We start from the raw sequence: 19,174 nt of genomic DNA, 5'->3' as shown, positions 1-19,174 counted from the left end.
CTGAAATAAAGACAAAACTAGCTCACATGTAACTTATATATTTGTGCTAAAAACTAGACCAAAAATACTTTTTTTTTTGCAGTGTAACATTTTTGTAAGCAGATTTTTATTTAAAAGTAATAAATTATAATTCTCAAATTTTGGTCTGAGGGCCTCACAAAATCAATCCAGGAGCCACAAGTGGCCCCCAACCTCTACTTTGAACACCCTTGCTCTAAAACTGAACTGTCCGTTTCACGGTTCCGTGAAACAGATGAAAAGAAATCAAGTTGTTCCGCTGGCTCAATTCAAGAGCCCAAAAAAGGCAAATCAGCACAAAAAAGGCAAAGGAAAGCCACTTGACACATTTAGCAATAATCACGACAATATGTCAGCCAAAAATGCTCAAAATAAAAAGGCAGGGTGGGAAAGGAAGGGGGTGCCTGCTGCTTATGTAATTATTAACCATCAGCTGTCCATCGCCCCCAGTGCTGTGAAGAGGAGGCAGATGCCACATGGCGTAAACATGCCCCCAAAAATCTGTCCATTTGTCCCGGCGTGATCCGGCAAAAAAAAAAAAATATAGACAAAACCCCGAGATTTTTTTAAAAAAAAAGAAAGAAACCGCATTCATAGAAAGTACCAACCAACCTCGCCAACCAACCAGACATCTGCGAAGTTTACAACAAACACAAACACACTTTAATGTATATACAAACAAACACAGGACAAATCCACTGCTCTGTCGCTCACCGTCATAACAGAAAAGAGCTCCAGCTGGCGCCAAGGCGGTGCTACTGTCCATATCTTCCTGAACAATCTCCATGGTAACAAGGAGACGAAACTGGCCGACTTTAAAAGAAACAAAACACAAAGGCCCAAAACTTCCCCTGAAATGTTTAAAGGTAACAGAAAGCAAGAAAAATAATAACAAAAAACAGAAAGAAAGAGTAGCAGCAGCCCCCTTTCCACCACAAACAGGTCCTCATCGCATCAGAGCAGAAATAAACGTAACAGCTGGATATTTGGTTAATTTGGGGGGGGGGGGGGGAGCAGAGAAGAAGAAACATTCATCGGATGTAGGACTTGTAACAATACTTTGTTTTTGTTTGTTTTGTTTTTTGCAAAAATACTTGATAAAATTCAGAGACAGAAACACGCAGGAGAGGCGCCGGTCACTGAAACTCCATCTGGTTTTCTTAGATGATAATATTTAAATGACCCCCGGTGATACAAGTCCACACACACACACACACACACACACACACTCACAGACGGACATCTCTGTTATTAGACGGAGCAGCTGGTTTGTACGTCGGCGTTTGGCAGGTCGAGTTTAAATCGATAGAGGAAGATCCCGCTGACCTTTTACATCGGAAAAGGAAATATGAATTTTGCTCGTTCAATTCTTGATTATTATTGTGGTTTTGTTGGGATTCGGTGTAGTCTCCTGTAAAAACACAGAAAGAGAGAATATTTAACTTCAACTTCTCACACTGCAAAAACACCAAATATTACCAAGTACTTTTGGTCCATTTTCCAGCGAATGTTTCATTTTTCAGTCATTTTTTCTTTGCCTGTCGCAGATCTGTGCCAGAAGAACCAAAATTTAGGCAGGTTTCTTCTTGCATCCTTGATTTTATTCAGTAAAACATTTTACTATGTTTGTGTTGCAGCTTCAATTTGCCTTGAATAGTTATGCAACTTCTAGTTGATTCAATTTTACCTTTAAAAATTGAGGAAGGAGTTTTGTTCACCACTGATTTGAAAAGTTAACAGCCTTTTGTTTCTTCTGCGCTTGCAAAAACACAAAACCTTACCAAGTATTTTCTACAGTTTCTAGTACAAATATTTTGATACACATAAAAGAAAATCTAATTTAAAACTTTGTAGCAAAGTATAAGAGCTCACTTTGTCAATAATTCCTTAATGTTGAAAGTTTTAGTTCAGTGGAACTTGTACTTTTTAATCAATATTAAGGAATTATTTATTTCAAACAAGCTCCTATGTCTTGCTTAACAGCTACTTTTAAGTTACTTTGTCTTATTTTAGGTATGCTGAGACATTTGCACTAGAAACTAGACAGAAATACTTTGTAAGATTTTGTGTTTTTGCAGTTCATCTCAGTAAATAGTGTCATCATCAGTAAGTTGCACACTGAGGTTAACGGCATCTCTGAGCAGCAGAGGAGGATGAAGCACTTCCTGTTTTTAAGTAATGACTGTAAAGCAGAGAAAGTAAGTTTCTCTGCTTTACAGCTGGAGTCATTTTGGTGGAGAAATCCAACAGGTTTCTCTTTAATAAGACATAAATAAATTGTCCTTATAGCAGCCCAGCTTCCAGTCTGTGAAGGTTCATGTTTGTCGTTAAGTTCAGTGAACTTTAGCTTTGCGGAGGTTTATCCCACCAGTCGTTAAAGTTTCAATATCTGCTTTTAAAATTATGACTTTGACTTGAGTCACTGTCTCATCAAAGTGAGAAAAGATGAGGCAATCCCCATAATTTCAGATCAAGTTGATGACGTTTAAATTATAGAACGGGGAAGTGGGTGAGAAAATATTTTAATGACATCAAACCTGTTATTTTTGCTGCTCAGCTGCTGACATGAGCAGGCAGACAGACGAAGCTGCTGGTCGGATGAGTCATGTTTTTAAATAAATAACCGCGTTAGGTTGAAAAAACAGCTAGAGTCAATGATGTTATTTTATTTTTTTACCAAATGAAACTTGCAGAATGTATAATAAAACACAAAATGCGATGAAGATGTTAAAGTGTTAAAATCAGTTCAGTAGCAGCAGCAGCAGAATCTCACTGAAAAATGTCAGGAAAAAACCTTTAATATAAAACATTCACATTCAGACAAAATGTCTTTAACTAAATTATTGTTAGCAAACAATTTCTATAAATGGATATATATGAACTTTTTAAAAAATGTATTCTGATTACATTTTTCTGACTGTCTAGGAACTTTTAATCCATAAGTCTTTGTTTCTCTGGGGTGTGAATATGATGCGACACCGGCCTCACTTCCCGATGTTATGTCTAGCAACCATGACAGCACTAAACACAAGCTAATTCATTAAATTAATTAATTTTACACGTAAATATATTAAGAAAAACATCTAAATGCACATTTAAAAAACTTAAACAGCACAACCAGTTTGTTACCTTTTGTGGTGCCAGATTGTAATTTATTTTCTTTAGAACTGTCCATAATAACATTTAGACTTTATCTGCCAGAATGAGGGTGGAGAACCCTTTCTTTCCTACCATCACAAACGTAAACATGCACTTTGCTGAGCCTCACTCTTCAACTGGAACTTTATTCTGAGCTTCTCAAAAACAAAAACAATCTATGTGGTTTTGACATGAACCAAAGGATGAATATGTAAAAAATAAATAAATAACATCCAGTCTGCTTTAAATTATAGTAAAAAAAAAATCTGTCATGCTGTGGGCCTTTTTTATTTTCTGAGAATCTTTGCCAAAATTTATAACACCAAGAACTTATTTAGGAATTTGGTATTTAATCAGGATAACGATGAATTGTTCCAAAGTTAAAGGAGAGAGCTCCACATTGAGCCACAAATTAAAGGACAATAGTATTTAATTGTATGTAAAACCAAAACTAGTTGTTTGTTTTAACACAGTAAAATGCCAGTTTTTCTACATTTCAGTGTGAAATTATGCAATTGGATTATAACAGTATTTATATTTTCAAGGATGTTTACAAGCACTGCAAAAACCCCCCACAAAAATCTTACCAAGAATTGTTTGTCTCTTTTCTAGTGAAAACATCTCAGTTCACTTGAAATAAGACAAAACCAACTTACAGGTAACGTTCCAGTAAGAAACAGGAGCTTGTTTTGAGTCTTTGAGTCAATAATTCCTTAATATTGATCTTAAAAAAGTACATTATTTCACTTACAACATGGAAAAAACATCTTGTAATAAATGAAATAATCTGATGTGCATTTATTAGATTTTCTTTATTGCAAGTGTTTTAAGACATTTGCAGTAGGAACTAGACCAACAGTGCTGAGTAAAATTTGCCAACATCTCCAGACATGTCTGATCTGAGTCACCGGCACCATGGGCTCACCTGAGTCGATCTGGTCGCTGGGCTGGAAGCGCCTGACCTGTGAGTCAATCGAAGGGATGCTCGGGGCAGCAGGGCTTCACCTTGGACCAGGAGTCGATGCAGCTGCACAAACACAAAACCCTCTGATTAGCCGACGCTAATGAGGCAAACTGGGGAGTCGCCCACAAGCTTTCATCCACTTCCTGAATGGCTGGTTAGAAACCAGGAAGCCGGTGGAGGGCAATGAAAGACAAAACCACCCACTCCTGCTTTTTGATTAAGAAACCAAACAATTAAGAGATATAGCTGCATTTTTAGCGCAAACGCAACATTTGTTTGCTTTAGAAATGTCTGCAGGAACTGTTGCATTATGTCCTCATAAAACCACAAATTAGAGAAGCTAAACAATGACAGATAAGAAAGGGAGAAGTGAGTGAAGATATGTAATTTTATCACGGTATTTCACAACAACAGACTGGATGTTGTTTTTTTTTAATACATTATGCATCCCCGATAAACTGAACCAAGGCTGGATGTGATTTAAATCGTGTTTATTTTATATATTATCACGTGTCCAAAGTCTTCATCGTCAAAACTAAAATCACAGCAACTTTTTGTTGTCATTTTAAACTTTTTTCTCACCAATAAACTAAATGTGCAATATTTTAAAACACCTAAGTTAATATCGGTTATTGGGCATAACGACAATATTAATACCAGATATCAATGTTGGCCCAAATTGTGCATCCCATAAAGAAGAATGTTCTTTTTTTAGTGTGTTCATAATCCAGTTAACGATCAATCAACTACTAAATTAGTTGATAAATATTTCAGTAATCGATTAATCCAATTAATAATTTCATCCCCAAAATGTACTCTTAAACGCTCGTTATATTTAGTAAAGTTTAAAAATTAATTTGGGTGAAGCAGACAGTTTTCAACAAATGTCTCTGGATAAAAGTCGCTCTAATTGTTATAAAAACTTTGTGTTGTATTTGAAAATAGGAAAAATCTGTGTCAGTAACAATTTTACTCTGATGAAATAAAAAATAAATCTAACTGCATCAAAATGGCCCCCGAACTGCACCTTGGACATGCTTGCCTCATACATTTTCTTCTGTTATCAAACATGACGAATCATGTAATCATTTTCAGCTGTTTCACTCTCAGATTCGCTTCCTTCCCCGAATCTCTACTGCTCCATTGGGAAAATTAAAAATTTCCTTCACGCAATCCAACGGCCACACCTTGAAGGAAAAAAAAAGAAAGTCTGGAGGCGAGCCCGCCTGCGACCAGAGCCGAGGTGAAGTCAGTCATCCGTCTGATCTTGTGCAAAATTCCCTGGAAAGTAGCGCTAAATTCCAACGCGCTCAGCTTTTCCGTGTGAGGAAATTACATGGACTTAGAGCCCGGGATGTTCTTGTATCTGCTTGCCTCGACGGCTCAGCTGTGAGGCAACTTTGACGGAGGGAAATAAATAAATAAAACAGGAGCAGAGCGGCCTTATCCCTGCAGAAGCTCGCACTTAAAAATCTGAAGGAGTCGGCGACGGCTGGAAAACGAGGGGGAAATCCAAGAGAGGCTAATTACAGCACACTGCGAAACGCCGGCGTAAATGTGCTGGAACCAGGCAAACACACCAGAGGTCCTTTAACAGCTTCAAAATTATTAAACCTCCAAGAGGTTTCTGAACATCTGAGGGTGTGCCGAGTTCACATGCAACGACGTTTTAACAGTTGGAGAAACATTTGTGGTTCAGTTTAAAGCTGTGAAATTCTAGAGAAGCACATTTGATTCTCTAATGATGATCCAAGTTTAATTTACAAAGCTTTTAAGATAACTTCAGAACAACCAGTCACACTGCAAAAACAGGATCTTACCAAGTAACTTCAGTCTAGTTCTGGTGTAAATGTGCACTTGAAATAAGACAAACTATTAAAGAAGCTTGTCATCGAGGCTTAATAAATTAACTTAAAACACGGGAAAAATATCTTGCTATAAGCAAAATAATCTGCCGATGAAACTAGAACTTTTTAAGGAATTATTTACTTAAAACAAGCTCCTATTTCTTGCTGAAAAGTTACTTGTAAGTTAATTTTGTCTTATTTGAAGTGAAACTAGACCAAAATTACTTTAAGATTTTGTGTTTTTGCAGTGCAGAAGAAACGAATACATTTCCAAGTCAGTGGCGAACCAAACTCCTTCCTCATTTTTTAAAAGCGTAGTTTTGTTGCATCACCTTCCCAAAAGGTCAAATTAAAGCAATTAAAAGTTGCATAACTATTTACGGCAAATTGAAGCTACAACACAACCGCAACAAAGATTTTCTTCAAAGATTTGCTTTGGGTTTAACCAGGATCCTTTAATGACTTATAATTTGAGATAATTTTATGTGAAGTGCTATTTAGAGATGTAATTGTTATTTAATAGAGATTTAGTTAATATGTGGTTCAATACAGACTATTTGTGGACCTCTAAGAAGAGATTATATATCCAATGTATATCATAGCTATTATGTTTGATTCGTTCATCCATTATTTTTATTCAACTGAATAATACCTCTGGCTCCTTCTTGCCTTCAGATTAGCCAAATATAGAAAAGGTTTAACTGGATCAACAGAGTCTGGAGAAGAAATGTGCTGTTGACCCAAATCGCATGTTGTGAATGCTAATGCTAGTTAGCATAGCCAGTGACGACAGCGGATAATGGTTCTCCTCTAATGTTTAGTTTCTCCATCATTCGCACATTTAGCAGCGACTACATGAGGGTGATTGGTTGTTTTTGCATTTCTTCAGACTGTAACAGCAGCTGAGGGAGGAGAGCAATCTGTGCACAGATTACCTGTCTCATGTTAAACTGTTACAAAATGGAGACAGTTTTAACAAATATGTCAAAAAACATATTTTGGTAAAAGTTACAAACTGAAGGAGAATTAACTAAAAATAATCTTTAGCTGCAGCCCTAAAATCTGAAAATGTATCTATCAGGTGTTTTTGTCAGAGGTGGGCAGCGTACCTAAAAAATGTTACTAAAGTAAGAGTCGCAGTACTTCAACATACTTTTACTCAAGCAAATGTAAAACATAGCCATCCAGGTAATTACTCAAGTAAGAGTAATAAAAGTATTTGGTAAAATGTTTACTCAAGTACTGAGGAACTGATCAAACTATCAATCATTTAATATTTAAAAATTACATAATCAGACGGATCAAAATATATATATATATGTTTTTGGTACTTTAAGAACCAAAATAACAATAATTCATATAAGCAACACAAAATCAAGCGAGAGAAAATGTTTCCAAATCAGTTTCTTTCAATAAAAAAATTATAAAACTTTAACAAAAGCTGCAGGTGTGTCTGTGTCTGGTGAATCTTTGGTAAAAACATGTTTGTTTTTCATTCAGTGGGTAGAAAATAAAGAAATTTTACTCAAGTAAGAATAAAATACTTCATGATAAAATGACTCAAGTAAAAGTAGAAAGTTCAACATAGTCAAAATACTCTTAAAACAACATTTTTTCTAAAAATTTACTCAGGTAAACATAATTGAGTAAATGTAACTAGTTACTATCCAGTTCTGGTTTCTGAGAAACGTGTTAAATACTGAAACGGTGTCCATGCACGTGCTGAACTCTAAATACCTTTTGTGGTAGACGCAGAGGCAGGCCAGCCTGGCGATGGTCTCCCCCTGCACCAGATCCTCCAGACAGATCGAGCACTCCCCGCTGTCTTTGCTCAGCACGTCCGCTGCGAACAAACGCACACACAAGGCGACAGACAGCGTCATCATCGGCCTTTAAAAACAGAAACAACGCACACACACACACAGCTGTCAGAGCGTCAAGTTGCTGGACGCTTACTGTTGTAAGGTAGCGGAGGAGACGTGAGGCAGCTCAGCAGGTGATCCTCGATCCGACCGCCTGGGAAAGGCTTCGAGCAGAAAGGGCAGCGAATACCTGCAGAGGGCAGAGCTGGGATTAGCACACGGCGTCACTTTGGACAGAGACGAGCAAATAAAACTGAATTCAGATGATGCTACCTCGACTGGGCTGACCTGAAATAGCATCATTCGACTGCGTGCGTCCGTATAAAAACAGTGAGTCACGCCTGAGGGAAAGCCAGCACTCAGCCATTCATGGATGTGACAGTCAGGCAGAAACAGCGCCTTGCTGCCCTACATCCCCCCCCCGCCTCCTCCTCCATCTGTGAGCCGCTGCCAGCTTGTGAAGTTGTGACCCATTTCCCTACTCTGGCTGAAGGGCTGGCCCAGGAAACCCACCACTCTGCAGCGTTGTGGATCAAAATGTCATGTTTTCAGTCACAACACCACCATCTGCTTGCATCTGATTATCCTGAATGTAGGGCTGAAACGATTAATCATGATTAATCGGCTATTGAAAGACTATTCTGTTTTTAAATCATCCAGACAGAAGGAAAGTATATTGTTGTCTTTTACCGCTCCTAAAGAAGAATAAGGGGAGGGGATTCTGACTTTTACAGAGTATTAAAAATCTGGTAGAGCTGAAACGGTTAATTGTGATTAATCGATAATTGAAAGACTGTTTTGTGTTTAAATTAGTCAGACAGTAGGTAAGTATATTGTTGTTATCACTCCAGAAGAAAAATAAAAAAAAACGATAACCAACCTCTACTTCTGACTTCAATGGAATAGCCAAAATCTGGAAGGGCTGAAACGATTAATCGGATTAATTGTGATTAATCGGTTATTGGGAGACCTTTCTGCTTTCAAATTATTCATACAACAGGGAAGTATACTGTTAAGTATACAAAAGAAAAAGAAAAACCAACCACAAACCTCTGACCAGAACAACTTTTAGCAACTTTCAGAGGGGATTCTCACTATTGCGCAACAGTAAAAATCTAGTGAAACTGAAAGAAATACCTGAATTAATCATGATCAATCAGTTAATGAACGGCTCTTCTGTTTATAAGATATGCAGACAGAAGGAAAGTATATTATCTTTAACTGCTCCAAAGTTGTACCTCTAATTGGTGCAACTTTTAGTGACTTTTTGAGGGGATTTTGAATCTTATTGAACAGTAAAAATTTAGTAGGACTGAAATGACTAATCGTGATTAATTGATTACTAAAACACTGTTCTGTTTTTAAACTATTCAGACAGAAGGAAAGTATATTATCTTTAACTGCTCCAAAAGAATGAGAAAAACCAACCACAAAACTCTAATCGGTGCAACTGTTAGGTAATTTCTGAGGGGATTCTGACTTTTATGGAACAGTAAAAATTTGGTAGGGCTGAAATTATTAACCAATGGTTGAAATAATGGTCAACTAACTTTGTAGTCACTTAATGGCTAGCTGGACTCAAAAAATTGTCATTTGGTGAAAGAACAATCCAGTCAAAGCAGTAATTTAGCTAAATCTGTAAAAAATAATTATAAAATTTGAACTTAAGGTGAAGAACTTTCTTCAGCGGTAAATATGTTCTACCCAAAACAGTTTGTGAAATGCCAATTTTAGCTTCACCTGGTTCAAATTCTGTGAAAAAAATCATTTAAGCATCTTTAGAAGAAGTAGTTTTATTTACATAGCACTTTTTCAGCAACCAGGCAGTTCAGTTATTAAAAAAAAAGATCTGCAGATGTACCTTTTGCTACAAATAATGAGGTGCACTAAAGAAATGCTACATTATTGCACTTTAGGCAATAAAATGCTTATTTTCTTGTTCAAAAGAGTAATCATTTTCATGTTTTAATGTATTTCTAAAGTATGAAGAAAAGGCTTAAGAGGTTAAATTAAATACCTGCAGGACATGTAGATTTTTTAAAATCTAATTAAATTGATTGTCAAAATAATCGATTATTTAAATAATCGTTAGTTGCATGTACAGCTTCACCCCTTTTGCAAACTCATCTCCCCTCTAAAAAGGGAGAAACGCACTCGGTTGCTTCATGTTTTTAACTTGCAGGCTGGAGGATTGTCAAAGACACCTGCTGTCATACGGAAACGTGAAAGAGCTTCTGTGTCGCCACTTATAGTTTTACGCCACTGCTCCGCTGCAGACAATGGGGTCTCTGATGGTTTGAGTCGGCATGCGAGCACGGGAAAAGAGATTAACTGTCCAGGAATGTAAATTCCCCCAATAATCCATTTTAATTTCAGACCAGGTTGATTCAGGGGGATTTTTTTTAATTGAACTAAATCCTCACTGTTTTATCAAAACGTAATTATATATCTTGGGAAAACAGGATTAAATATTCAGATAGTTTAATAATGTGGAGCATTATGCGTAACCTTTCCCTCCTAGGGTATCGGTGTGATAATCTTTTTTGGAAATATTAATTTTTTTATTTCTCTAAGTTCATAAAACATCGTGCCAATGTGATATTGACAACATGTTTTTAATTTCCTCTTGTGCAATGTTTTTATTCATCATTTAGTCAGAGAAATAATGGAGTTTAAAGATTTAAACCTTGTCAGGGAAGCAGATAAATTTACCTGAATTAGCTCATATGGCTAATTCTGGTACATTTACATGATTAGTTGAAGTGATCATGTTAATTAGATAAAATAACACAGACAGTGCAGTTTTCTGTTGAATCAGACGTTATTTTGTCATTGAAGGGACAGAACAGTTATTGCAAATTCAACACATCAACCTATAACTTGGCTACTTTTTATAATAAATAGTGCTATTGTGTTTTAGACGAACATTGGCTGATTGTTATGAAAGCATAAACATTCACTAGCTGCATTTAACAAACTGTTGTGTCTTAGAGAAGCACCGATCCATTAACCAGACATTGGAATAGGCAGATTTTCCCCATCCAGGCTTCAATTTAATTATAGTTTTCTCATTAAATGCATCAAAAATAGAAACTATTTCTGTTTTAATCCTATAAATACATAGAATATATTCTTAGATGCATAGTTTCCCAGCTAGTTTTGACTTTGATAGGCTCAGATTGGTGTGGAAAATGTCAAGTATGGAAAATTCAGAATTTACTTTTTTCTTTATCCAAAAAAGCATTAAAACTAAGAAATCCCACTATTTTTGATCCATAAACTCATCAACCACCAGCATGTGCCTGGAGGCACTTTCATTTCTGGAAATGAATCAGTGATCCAGAAATGGGTTTGCCCAATTTTTCTTTGATCAGTTTGTCTGATGTTGCGAAATATGAGTTTTCTTTATAGTTCAATAAGAACCACAACAATTTTAAACCAATGACAAACTTTGATCCATCTTTCTTCAATGATAGCTAAAAAATGGTTTCAGTTTAACAACCTACAGGATGAACTTTAATGTACATTTAGTATTTAGTTGGGAAATAAAAGGTTTGGGAACGACGCTCTCTTGAACAAATGAGTATATTTCTTTTCATTGCTTAATATTCTATTGGATTCACAACTATAGGTTCTAAAATGAAAATTAAATCGGCCAAAAATCAGTCCAGTATTGGCTTGAGAAAAGTCTGATCGGTGCATCTAAGCGATTATATGTTGAGTAAAAACACATTTACAGAGACTGTGAAGTTGATTAACTTGTTTGGACAAGTTAAAGAAATGACTTGGAGCCAAACATTATGAAAATTATATAACAGAGCTTCGGTTCCTGACTGTGTTTACTTACTGCCATGTCGGTTGTTAACACGGTAAAGGCCGATCCAAGCCTCCGACACCGGCCGCTGGTGTGTGCCACGAACCCGGGCGGACCTTGCCCCGACGCTGCGGGCGGAAGAGTGCCGATTCCCGGGGAGCCTCTCGGAAAATGTGCGGTGTGGCGTGCGGCCTGTTTCCTCCCCGGCTTGGCGTTCCGCTTCGGCGGGGGCCTCCGGGCTCACCCCGCCGTCCTCCTCGGGTTTCCCCTCGCTGTTGTTGTCGTCACCCGGAGACGCCTGGCTAATGCCGGACGGTATGCTGCGGTGATCGGCGGGGCTGCCGTCGGCGCTCGCCCCTCCATGCAGCCCCAAGTCCGAGTCGCTCCCTTCCTCAGATCGGCTCCTGTTGGCCTCCGTTTCCTCGAAGCTCACCGAGAAGTCGACGACGAGGCTGGTGGGCCTGGTACAGCGTGGTCGGCGATAGGAATCCCGCTTAGTGCCATCTTTCCCGAAGGGAGAGGGAAGCGGGTCTTGAAGGCGACTCGCTCTCGTCCCCATCTCTAGCAGCGGGCTGGCTAAACGCTGGCTAATTCAGCACACAACAAGGGGACGCGTTCACCTCAAAACGACCCTTAAAGACACGTCAAATGTCCCGACCGAAGCCTCGAGTACAAGCAGCCGCTTGGTAACGACTTCTTACGGAAGAGGAAGCAGCTGGCGGGTCGGTCTGGATGATCTCTCCCCAGCTTTTAGTCCGTCCTTTCGGTCCACATTTTCCTTTTATTTTTTGATGTGACCGTTGACGCTGCTGCAGCGGAAATGAGAGCGCGTTCACTTCCTGTTGAAGCTGCGCGCACACATGGACAGTTACGGTACAGAAATGTGACAATTTCCAATTTTACTGATTTAAAACATATATTTTTCAAAAAGTTGTTGTGTGAAATAATAATAATAATAATAATAATAATAATAATAATAATAATAATAATGAACAGTAACTTTAAAGCTTAATTAATGACTTAAAACACACCAATTAGCAAACGTTAGCATAAATACGTAAAATGTAACTAACGGACAAAAACTATCCATGAAAATGCAAATAATTGAATGAAATATGTGCGTATTTCTACAGGTTTACTCAAAGTGACAGTATCACAACATAAGACCAGGGGAGGGTGTTTTTTGTAAATATGTTGAACATTGTTGGCTTTTACACAAAGTTTATTATAGAAGAGGAAATCTTAATGCAGGTCAGGTATTGTTTTGCTTTGCTACCACTAATAGTTCAGATCTCAGATCAGAGGTTTGAAGTTTTACATTATTTTTAAGGAGTGATCTAATACCGCCTAAACTGTAATGTTAAATCACGGCGGAGTCACGGTGCCATCTAGTGGATTAAGTTTTTTATTCACATTTCAAAATGAAATATATTTGTTTCATTTCCTGCGGTGTTTAAATATGTTTTCATGCAGTCATTATGACAGAAGTGTTCAAAGTGTGGTCCGGGGGCCATTTCTGGCTCTTTCACTGATTTTGTGCGGCCCAACTGCAATAAAAGAATGACACAGATTTGACCAGGTGGTTGATACAGAGTTTTTTTATTTTTATTTTCAATCAGGACAAAATTATTAATAACATAATCTTCTTATAATGACAAAAACTCACGACATAAAGTGTTTGCCTTATTATAACAAATCTTTTATAATAAGTATCCATCCATCCATTTTCCTTCACCCTTGTCCCTCAGTGGGGTCGGGAGGGGTGCTGGTGCCCATCTCCAGCTCACGTTCCGGGCGAGAGGCGGGGTACACCCTGGACAGGTCGCCAGTCAGTTGCAGGGCAACACAGAGACACACAGGACAAACAACCATGCACACACACACTCACACCTAGGGGCAATTTGGAAAGGCCAATTAACCTGACAGTCATGTTTTTGGACTGTGGGAGGAAACCGGAGAACCCGGAGAAAACCCACGCATGCACAGGGAGAACATGCAAACTCCATGCAGAAAGACCGGGGCCGGGAATCGAACCCAGAACCTTCTTGCTGCAAGGCGACAGCTCTACCAACTGCGCCACTGTGCAGCCTCTTTTATAATAAGTAGAACCACATATTTTACTGAAAAACAGACTCTGCCACATTCATCACCTGAATAAGACGGTGATGTCTTCTCTGATTGGCTGATAGATGATGAGCACTACGGCTGAATTATGACTATATCTCATGTATCTGTTTACGTCATTCCCGCCATGATTTTTCATGACAAACTTATTCACAGGTGATTTTAATTAAATGTTTTATTTAATGGAAACACCACAATTGCGAAATTATCGGGGGTTCAGTGTTAGCAGAATATAGACAAATATTTCCCCATATTTGTAATGGAAACTCAGCTACTGCTTGGTTCTGGACAAGAGTAGAACCAAAAGACCTGAGAGGACTGAAAGGTTGATACAACAGCAGCAGCAAATATTTAATGTATTTTGGTGCAAAGCCATTCAGTTATTTATAAAGTAGCAGAAGTATTTTAAAGTCTATGAGCTACAGGAAGTGTAAGGATTTTAAAACTGGGGTGCAGAGGGTTCTTAGTTTCCTCTACTTTCTAAAAGTTCCAGCCAAATCTTTTTAATTTCTACTAGTAGGTCAGGAAGAGATGAAGCAGTGATCAGAAAGTTGCTTAACATCAGTTTAGTGTGTTTTCATATTTTGGAAGTTCATTGGAGATGTTTGCGCTGTTAAAATCTCCAAAAACAAAGATTAGACAGGATGGGTGTTTTTCCTTTATGTTGTCCTGAAGAAACCTCTTTTCCTCGCCTCCTGAGATGTTCCTCATGGAAACTGTTTGGAAAAGAAGAGAGTCAAGAAGAACAACCTGTTGCATCGTCCACCCTGTAGGTTAATAAAGGAAGTTAGCACTTCCTATATGAATCTTCCTCATGCGATGTGAGAAATGGCGCAGATTCTCACTCTTCTTTTTCATCTGTTTCTAATCAACACACTTCAGATTCAAGGTAAAAGCTGTTTTTTTTTTCTGTTTGGGTTTTACATTTTAAAGTTTTGAGCATTTTCTTTTCGTTCTAAATTAATCCTGTTACTGATCTGGTATATCGCTGTAAACGTGTCGATCTCATGAAACAAAAGCAGGAAGGAAGAATGTTCAGTTTAGCAAGGTAAGAAATATTAAAAGTTTTAAAATGTTAAGCTTTTGTTCACTTTTATTCTCACTGAAACTCTTCCATGTTCACTAATTCACAAACTACAGAAATTAAACTTAAATTACGAAACCTTTGCTTTAGATCTGTAGAAATTACTAACCTTTTATCAAATCAGCTGATCTTCTTTTAACTCATTATCATTATCATTATCATCACTCTGTTTTGCTAATTCTGTTCAATGCCTTATTTTATTTATTAATTTTTCTTTGAACAATCTCTTACTGTGTGTTAGTTCTGGTTTGGTCAGATTAGATTGTGAAGTAAGTTTGACATGTTTGTTCTGTCAAATGATGGAGAAAAATGACAGAAATTAATACTATGAGGAAAATATGCAAAACGGTATTCAGATACAAAACATTCTCTGTGTCTGTTTATATAATATTTTACATTTGCTTTATTTTTCCAAAAAGCCCAGTTTGTTTTCCAACCTTTGATTTAAGCGTATTTATTCACAGGGTAAACAAGGTATCAAGAAATAAGACGATTGTTTTTTAATGCTGGTGCCACATTTATCACCACCTCTAAAAACTCAGATAAAATAAAAATATCTGAAGCAAAAACAAAACAGAAACTAATAAACATGTAAAGCAATAGGTGTAGAAATTAAGAAAAATGTTTAAAAAGAATAGCAGATATACATTCTACAAAGTGTTCTTGTTGCATCCAAAAACAGCATAAAAAGTTTACATTAATGTATATTTGTGCAAAAACAGAATATTTAGAAAACATAGAATCCTGTAGAAAGAAGAGCAGGAAACCAAACATCGTACTGGGTTTGTTGGTAGCAGTGAAAAGTCTAACAGCTGCTGGGAGGAACGACGTTTCAGGGACATACAGGCAATATTTATTTATAAAACTATCACACTGACATCATATTTATATTTAGTGTATTAATAAGCTCATTTTAGATGAACAATATAGACATTTTACTAAAACACCTCAGTCTCTTCTGTCTAATGTACTTGACAACTTTGTACAGATCTCAGTTTAGTTTTTATTTATTTTGTTTTCTGTTTTTCAGGTTCCTCTGCAGTGACTGATGTGTTTGTAAAAACTGGAGATGATCTGATTCTTAATCTCACAGAAGCTGAAATTCCATCAAATTCTCGCATTTGGACATGGAGATACAAAGATGATGTACTGGTAGAGTTTACACGTGGCTCCCAACCAGATGTTGTTAACAGTCGCTCTGGAAAAGTTGAAGTTTTAGGAAAAAGTTACAGTGTGAAATTAAAGTATCTTCAGAAGTCACACAGTGGTATTTATACTGCAAAGGTAATATCGCCTAAAGAACAAACACTGACTCAGTGCAACGTTACAGTTCTAGGTAAGTTTTTCTGATATTTATATTTCTGACCTGTGTATGTTAGATAGCAGAATAATTAGCTGCATACTTTGAAATGGATGAAGACGTTAAAACTCCACTTGTGACTTAATGAATAACTTTGTCAGACCTCTGTTTGTTTTTATGGCTTTTATCAGTTTCATCCATATTCATGAACACAACACATTGTTTTTTTATAATTATGTTGATCTTTGAATTACATTTTCTGTTGGATTCTGACCTCTCCATCTTAATTTTTCTAATCCTCTAAAGCTTCTCAAATTAACTTTCTCCCTCAGATCCAGTGACTCCAGTTGACCTCACCTTTACCTGTGCGTCCAGCTCCTCCTCCTCCTTCTATAACCTGACGCTGACCTGCAGGACAGACGACTCTTCCATCAGCATCACTATGAGATGTGAGGATCAAACCTGCAACCAAGAAGGAGGAGAGAGAAGATCAGTCACCAAATCTGGTTCTTCTCTTCATATCTATCAGTTGAAAGAATCAGTCATCTGTATCCATAGCAACCAGGTCAGCAGGAATGAATCCAAAGTAAACATTGAGAATCGCTGCATTGAACTTGGTGAGACTGCATGACAAGAAAAGAACATTTTGTTTTTAACCCATTGTTAAAACTGATAAAGATGTTTGTTGTTTGTTCACTTATTATAAAGCAAATCAGTATGTTTAATGCTTTATTGATTAAATTAGAGAAGATGTTTTTTTAAAAAACATATAAATGAAGCTTTTGTCATTATGTCTAATTTAATGTAATGTTAACATTCACATATTTTTGTTGTCTTTTTTTAGCTGAAAAAAGAGCCACTGCAATTAACGTCACAAGAATAATCCTGGCTGCATTACTGGTTGTGGTTTTTACCTTAACTGTCGTTATAAGAAAATGTAAGTCTTAGTTTATTTATTTATTTCTATAATATAACAATAACCTCGATTCCAGCTTAAAACAGAAGAAGAAAGCAAGTTCCTAATTTGTTTTTTGCAACTTTCGTCTAATTTCCAACAATAAATTATTTACTGATCCTAAAAAAAAAAACGAGACATTTATGCTTTTTAAAAGGGATAGCAATTTGAAAATAATTTCTATACCTGCCTTTAAATGAGCTGAAACACTATTGCATTAAACAATTGTTTATAACACATAAGTTGATTTTTAATTAGTTAGAGAAAAACATAATCAGCTGATGTTAGGTTGAATTTTTTGAAGAGTTTTCTGAATCTGCAGAGCTTCATCCATGCTCTGTCAGCTTCCCTAACTCTTTTATTGGTTGCTAAGTTTTGCAGAAAAATAAAATAAAATTGAGATTTACTTCTCTATTATTGCTGCTTTAGTTCACAAAGCTGACACAAAGCTGATGATTTTATTTATTTTTCAAAAATGCATTTTCTATATTTTTATTTCGTTTTTCAAGATTTCACAGTTTTAAAACTGATTATTTTTTATTCATCAACCAAAGAATAAATTATGTTTTCCTGTTTGTTTTAGAAACAGTCAAGACAAAAAGAGAAAATCTGTATTATTAAACATGAATAGTTTAATCAATCCATAAAAACAATTACATTTTTCTTTGTCTACAAGGTAAAAGGAAAACCAAACCAGAGGAAGTGATGTACGAGTTTCCAGAGGTGAGCAGCAAAGTTACGATAAGCTGGACAGTTTGAAGGTTTAAACTAACTAATGTATATTTTTTGTCCAAGTAAAGTTTATAATTAACTCTGCAAGAAAACCAAACTTTCCAAATTCCTTGTTTAGAAATTCTGCACAAAGACTCATTAGGTTCATCAGTCTGTCTCACTTATTTATTTTATTTTAACATCAGTGAATATCTCTTTCTGTCTGGTCATCATGATTCTGCTTCTTTCTGTTGTTCTGCTTCCTGCTGCAAACTTATTATTTTACATGTTGCATGAGCTCTAATAATTACTAACACGTAAAGGGAAGTATGTATAAATACTGACATGTTTAAACTTCTTTTCATGCAGTGACACCAGGGGAACCAGACAAACTGAATCCTGCAGCAGATTCTGCAGACGCCTCATTCTGACCCATGAAGTTTCTAATGTTGGAGAGACTGGAAACACCTTCGAACAAACGGAGGAAACCTGTTCACCATCTCATAAATATAAATATGATGCTTTAACAAAACTGTAAATATGCTTGGTGAGAAAGAAGATGCATTATGTCCAAGTTAAAATATGTAACAAGTTTGCACGCCATGAATGTTTAACATGTTTTCAAAGTGACATCTACTGGATTAGTGGAAAAAGAACTGAGAAAATAAAGTGATCCACATACCCAACAAAATATTTATTTTTGTTTTAATGTCTTTTTATGTTTTCTATTCTTATCCATCCTTTTTGTTGTGGAAAAAACAATGTAAAAACAATGTAAATACAGTAAAAAGTTGTTGAAAGTTCTAATTTTTCATGTATTATTGTGTCATTTGTTCAAGGAAATTGCGGTCTTTAAATCATCTTCTGGGATCGATTGGTAGTGCCTCCACCTCCCCATATTCGCGCTCTTTTCATGCTTCACTTCCTGTTCTTACCATGCTGAGTTCAAACGGACAGCGAGGAATCCTGAAGAAATAGGAGGGAAATTTTAAAATAATCGCCGCTGGAAAACGGAATAAGGTATACATTTATACCTTTAGGTATGTTTCGTAATAAGAAAGATAATTTTTTATTCAATCATTTTTTTATTTGTTTATATTCAAACTTAAGCGAGATATATTCATGTAGAATAGACTTCCTTCAAACTTCATGGAGAAATATGCAGTAGTAACTTGACTCCGTTTAATGACTACCTATCTTTCTGAAACCAAAACTTTGAATATGAACGTACTATACCCATGAACTTTTAGTTTTATCACTAACCCTGTTTACTGAAACGGTCTCCGGGCTCACATAGATAAAACTTTAACACAACAGTTGTGTACTTAAATATTATTATCACAGAGATTCTTGAGAA

The 19,174-nt window shown here is 36.6% G+C and overlaps 2 protein-coding genes across 3 annotated transcripts; one reads left to right on the top strand and one right to left on the bottom strand.

Moving 5' to 3' along the window:
• Positions 1 to 663: 663 nt before the first annotated feature.
• LOC103148603 (E3 ubiquitin-protein ligase znrf1) lies at positions 664 to 12,494 on the bottom strand. Its single transcript, XM_007567448.2, has 5 exons — positions 11,677 to 12,494; positions 7,924 to 8,019; positions 7,705 to 7,810; positions 4,082 to 4,183; positions 664 to 1,429 (listed from the first exon to the last, which is right to left on the bottom strand). Exons 1-4 carry the CDS (start codon positions 12,200 to 12,202, stop codon positions 4,126 to 4,128), a joined length of 786 nt encoding a protein of 261 aa, XP_007567510.1. The 5' UTR covers positions 12,203 to 12,494; the 3' UTR covers positions 664 to 1,429; positions 4,082 to 4,125.
• A 1,257-nt stretch (positions 12,495 to 13,751) lies between these two features.
• Positions 13,752 to 18,843, top strand: LOC103148602 (uncharacterized). Of its 2 annotated transcripts, none has more exons than XR_477370.2 (6): positions 13,752 to 14,815; positions 15,882 to 16,187; positions 16,484 to 16,768; positions 16,996 to 17,088; positions 17,783 to 17,829; positions 18,187 to 18,843. XR_477370.2 is itself a non-coding variant. In XM_007567447.2 (6 exons), exons 1-6 carry the CDS (start codon positions 14,596 to 14,598, stop codon positions 18,187 to 18,189), a joined length of 795 nt encoding a protein of 264 aa, XP_007567509.1. In that variant the 5' UTR covers positions 13,752 to 14,595; the 3' UTR covers positions 18,190 to 18,843. The 2 variants fall into 2 exon arrangements, 1 of the variants encoding a protein (XP_007567509.1); XM_007567447.2 differs by having other exon boundaries at positions 13,752 to 14,656.
• Positions 18,844 to 19,174: the final 331 nt, after the last annotated feature.

This window comes from Poecilia formosa, unplaced genomic scaffold (assembly GCF_000485575.1).
Source record: "Poecilia formosa unplaced genomic scaffold, Poecilia_formosa-5.1.2 Scaffold208, whole genome shotgun sequence".
Classification (NCBI taxonomy): domain Eukaryota; kingdom Metazoa; phylum Chordata; class Actinopteri; order Cyprinodontiformes; family Poeciliidae; genus Poecilia; species Poecilia formosa.
This window is presented reverse-complemented; position numbering and strand designations above follow the sequence as displayed.

Coding starts and splice junctions, on each gene's coding strand:
- LOC103148602 (XM_007567447.2), top strand. CDS start 14,596: ATGGCGCAGATTCTCACTCTTCTTTTTCATCTGTTTCTAATCAACACA. Junction 16,188..16,483: donor GTGCAACGTTACAGTTCTAG/GTAAGTTTTTCT, acceptor TTTCTCCCTCAG/ATCCAGTGACTCCAGTTGAC. Junction 16,769..16,995: donor GAATCGCTGCATTGAACTTG/GTGAGACTGCAT, acceptor GTCTTTTTTTAG/CTGAAAAAAGAGCCACTGCA.
- LOC103148603 (XM_007567448.2), bottom strand. CDS start 12,202: ATGGGGACGAGAGCGAGTCGCCTTCAAGACCCGCTTCCCTCTCCCTTC. Junction 7,811..7,923: donor TCCTCCGCTACCTTACAACA/GTAAGCGTCCAG, acceptor GTTTGTTCGCAG/CGGACGTGCTGAGCAAAGAC. Junction 4,184..7,704: donor CTCTGCGTCTACCACAAAAG/GTATTTAGAGTT, acceptor GTGTTTGTGCAG/CTGCATCGACTCCTGGTCCA.